Source organism: Cynara cardunculus, assembly GCF_001531365.2.
Source record: "Cynara cardunculus var. scolymus isolate 2C chromosome LG 13, CcrdV1, whole genome shotgun sequence".
In the NCBI taxonomy this organism is placed as follows: Eukaryota; Viridiplantae; Streptophyta; class Magnoliopsida; order Asterales; family Asteraceae; genus Cynara; species Cynara cardunculus.
In genome coordinates this window covers 15,348,214-15,352,483 of record NC_037540.1, presented here as the reverse complement: position 1 = coordinate 15,352,483, position 4,270 = coordinate 15,348,214, and the positions used below count along the sequence as shown (strand labels likewise).

The 4,270-nt window shown below is 30.4% G+C and overlaps 1 protein-coding gene across 1 annotated transcript; it reads left to right on the top strand.

Annotated features, from left to right (window-relative positions):
- Positions 1–1,356: 1,356 nt before the first annotated feature.
- LOC112525260 (CEN-like protein 1) lies at positions 1,357–2,292 on the top strand. Its single transcript, XM_025135305.1, has 4 exons — positions 1,357–1,609; positions 1,768–1,829; positions 1,937–1,977; positions 2,063–2,292. Exons 1-4 carry the CDS (start codon positions 1,409–1,411, stop codon positions 2,278–2,280), a joined length of 522 nt encoding a protein of 173 aa, XP_024991073.1. The 5' UTR covers positions 1,357–1,408; the 3' UTR covers positions 2,281–2,292.
- The last annotated feature ends 1,978 nt before the right edge of the window (positions 2,293–4,270 follow it).

Sequence of the window (4,270 nt, the reverse complement as noted above, 5' to 3'; positions counted from 1 at the left end):
ACAATGATTTTTGTTTCGTCCATGAACTTTGGCTATTCCAAATTTTTTACCAAAGTAAGTGAAACCATAAAATGAATAAGATAATTAAAAAAGTTTAAACAAGTTTATAGGTGAAATCAGAAATTTTATAGGTGAAACAATAAATGAAGGACGTTTAAGTAATATTCCTTAATATTTAATTAATGTGATAATTAAGTGAATAAATCATATATTTTAGGAATATGATAATTAAGAAATGTAATATTAAGTGAATGTGATATTTAAGAAATGTGGTATCAATATATAAAAAAGACAAAAAATGTCCTGGTTAACAAAGTTAATATTAATTGTTTGGTTAACAAAAGAAGGGGACTGTATGTATGTATATATATATATATGTGTGTGTGTATATATATATATGTGTGTGTGTATATATATATATATAGAGGTTGGTTATTATACAACCATTGATATTTGTGCAATCAATACAACTCAATCTCAACCGTCTATGTGTGTGTGTGTATATATATATATATATAGTTCAAAGCTTTCACAACGGTGGTATCATAAGGTTCATTATATATCTAAGATTTATTACCATATGTTGTTAGGTTTCTTTGATGATGAATGGAAAATTCTTGGTTCAGGAAGTCTTATATTTAGTTCTACTCGTGTTTAACTTTGTTACATGTCATTGCTACTTTGGCTGTCAACAATTGACGACCACATTGATTAAAAGTTATGCTCCATCTTTTTTGGCTGCCAAACTTCATTATATTAAGGTTTAAAGCAGCCTCCAGGGAAACAGAAATTGGCACTATGGATGGATGGGAAATGTTTGGAACATTCTGCTGCAAAAATTAAAACCGAATTCCGGCATGCCCAAAATGATGGATAGGTTTCTTCTAATGTGAAGCATAAGTAGAAAGGTTGGATCCCTTAATTATATATACGGACGTACACCGATCTTCAAGCCTCCTGGAAAGGTTTCGGTTTTGCTTTTTGAGACTTAAAAAAACAAAAGAGTTCTCATTCTCCTGCAAAATTGTGGATTATTGAAAGGGGGAAGTGGGAACCTTTATTCTTGATTTGCAATGTATTCTTGAGTAACCAATAAGCTATAGACATGATAACTTACTTATATAGGAAAAAGGGTTTTGATCAAACAACTTTGAATAGGATCTCTTTTAAGTACTTATGGAAAAACTTTCCAAATCTGGTAAAACTTTATGCTGCTGAATCTCTTACAGTCTTTTTAAACATCCATATTTCTGCTTCTTTTCAATCTTTCTTGCTCTATAAAAAGGCCCTTTGCCATCAAATACAACTCATACAATTTCACTTACCTACTGCTTCAAGAACTACATCTCTCTCTCTCTCTCTCTCTCTCTCTCTCATCATCATCATCATCATCTTCATCCTAATCATCATGTCAAGGATGATTGAACCACTTGCTGTAGGAAGGGTGATAGGAGAAGTGGTGGACACATTCACACCAAGTGTCAAGATGAATATAACCTACAATCTCAATAACACTGTCTCTAATGGGCATGAGCTCATGCCTAATCTCATTACTTCTAAACCTCGTGTCGATATTGGTGGCGAAGATATGAGATCTGCTTATACTCTTGTAAACACACACTACACACTCTCTCTCTCTCTCTGTGTATATATATATATATATATATATATGTGTGTGTGTGTGTGTATATATACATGCATACATATATAGATGTCTTTAATTAATTACATGTGTTGACTTTTTCTTGTCTTAATCTTGTCTTGCAGATCATGACCGATCCAGATGTTCCGGGTCCAAGTGATCCTTACCTAAGAGAACACCTCCACTGGTCAGATTCTTGGATTTCTGTTCACAGTTGTCTTATATGATCATTATATTATTTATATATGCATATAATATCAATTAACAAAGTGTGAACCAAATTCTATGTTTCAGGATCGTGACAGACATTCCTGGTACCACTGATGCATCCTTTGGTACGATCAACAGATCTAGCTATCACTTAAACAATGAATGGCATTAAAGTGTTTAATTAATTAAATAATTATATATATAATGCAGGACGGGAGATTGTGAGCTATGAGACACCAAAGCCAGTAATAGGGATTCACCGATATGTGTTCTTACTGTTGAAGCAGAAATCAAGGAAATCCGTGACTCCACCAGCTTCCAGAGACCACTTCAACACTCGTACTTTCTGTCAAGAACATGGGTTAGGGTTACCAGTTGCTGCTGTTTATTTCAATGCTCAAAGAGAAAATGCTGCTCGTCGAAGATAGTAACAATAATTACACGTACCCACAATAACTACATACATATCTGTAATGTATTTGAGGTATCTCAAATGATATTTATGGTATCAAATTAATGTCTCAAATATTATTATGCATATATATATATATATATACATATATATATATATATATGCAACTTTAATAAAAAAAAAGAGAAAAAGGAAGTGTTATATATATATATATATGTTTAATAAGAATAAAACCTTGTAATCTGCATGTTGATTTCTTGGGTTATAATTTTGTTTTTGGGGTGTATTTTGAATTAAGTATTTGTATTATTAATTATGTATGAAATATATACGAAGCAATTAATCTTTTCTCCAGCTGTTTTGATTGGCTTATAAATTAAACATGTTATGGTTTTTTGTGTTTCTTTTAGTATTTCATATACAAATAGAAGATGAAACCGATCCATAAAATGAAGAATGACATCTAATTACTCTTCAAGGTGAAATTTTCTGGCATTGCATGACAACGTACAACCAAATATTGTTTCTTTCGATGGCACTTTTGACGTATAATTATTAGGAGTTGTCGTTGTTCTTGCATTGTATCGAACAAGTACTGCAAATCTTGATCGCAACTCGTATCGTATGGTTGTGAATCAAGGGAACATTAATTAATCGGCGTATTCACAAAATGCAAATAAAAACCATATACTTTCCCTTCTCGAACCGTACTTTAAATTGCTTTTCGTTGCATGTGATCATCAAGTGTGCTTAAAAAAACGATGAATGAAAAGAGGAAACATAAAAACGAAAATCCGTATGTTTTTGTTTTGGATTGCAAAGGAAGATATGCATAAAAACACATGGATAATCAAATCTTGAAGCAACCGAAAGAGAAATTGAATGGAATTGAAGAATGCATGTGAGAAGTGTGCGTTTGGAAGTAAGAAACATAGGAGATGGGAAGGCATGTGTTGGATGGCCACAATGTTTGGTGATTTCTAGTTTCATGATAAGCTTCTTCTCTTCTTTTGTCCACAAGGCCAACTCAGCTGGATGTGTGATTATATCGTTTTTATTTAAAGTTTGATAACAAAAATATATTGTTAAACTTAATTTTGATCATTATATATATATATATATATATATATATAGATAGATAGATAGATATATGGACGAATTTTTTTGTTAATCCAATAATTGATGTTAACTTTGTGAACCAATCTTGACATTTGATTTTTAAAATATGTGGATATGATCAGTTGTGGCATATTTGTAATTAATTAAAAGTGAAGGATATTAAAACATACGTGAACATGGGTTTTTTTTTTCTAGAGATATGTCCAAATCCAGTTACAAATCAGTAATTGTCCATTTCTTTTATAGTTCATAGAATCATCCGTGTTGCATTATGAATATTTATGAATACATATGAACATATATGTAACTTATCAACTAATCTTAGTTCGTAGTTTTCACATATAAACATATGAGAACACTTATTTGCTCCTATTAAAACTTATGAACAATAAAATAATTGGTTTTCATATGTGAACATAATAATATATGATCAAAGTGTCTCACTTGTGAACATATATATATTGACCAAATGTTAGATGTATATATAGATATTGTTTTATGAACAATTGGAACACAAATGAACAATATATACATTATATGAACATTGGTGACTACATATATGTTGAAGATAGAACATCCGAGTTATTATCATATTAAAATAACAAGTCTTCTATAATTTAGAAAAAAAAATAAACCTAATATTTTAGCTATAATCATAGGATTGATGTTTTTTAACCGCTCATTAATGAATGTGAAGTTAAGACAAAAAAAGAAGATTATCATTGTGTCCTCAATATTAATTGTATGGTGATAAAAGAAACTAATCTAACAAAGACTTGTGATTGGTCTAAATAGTTTGTATAGTTAATATTTTTCATAGTTAACAAATAATTTTAGCGCGCTCTCTCTCTCTCTCTATCTATCTACATATATATATATATATATAT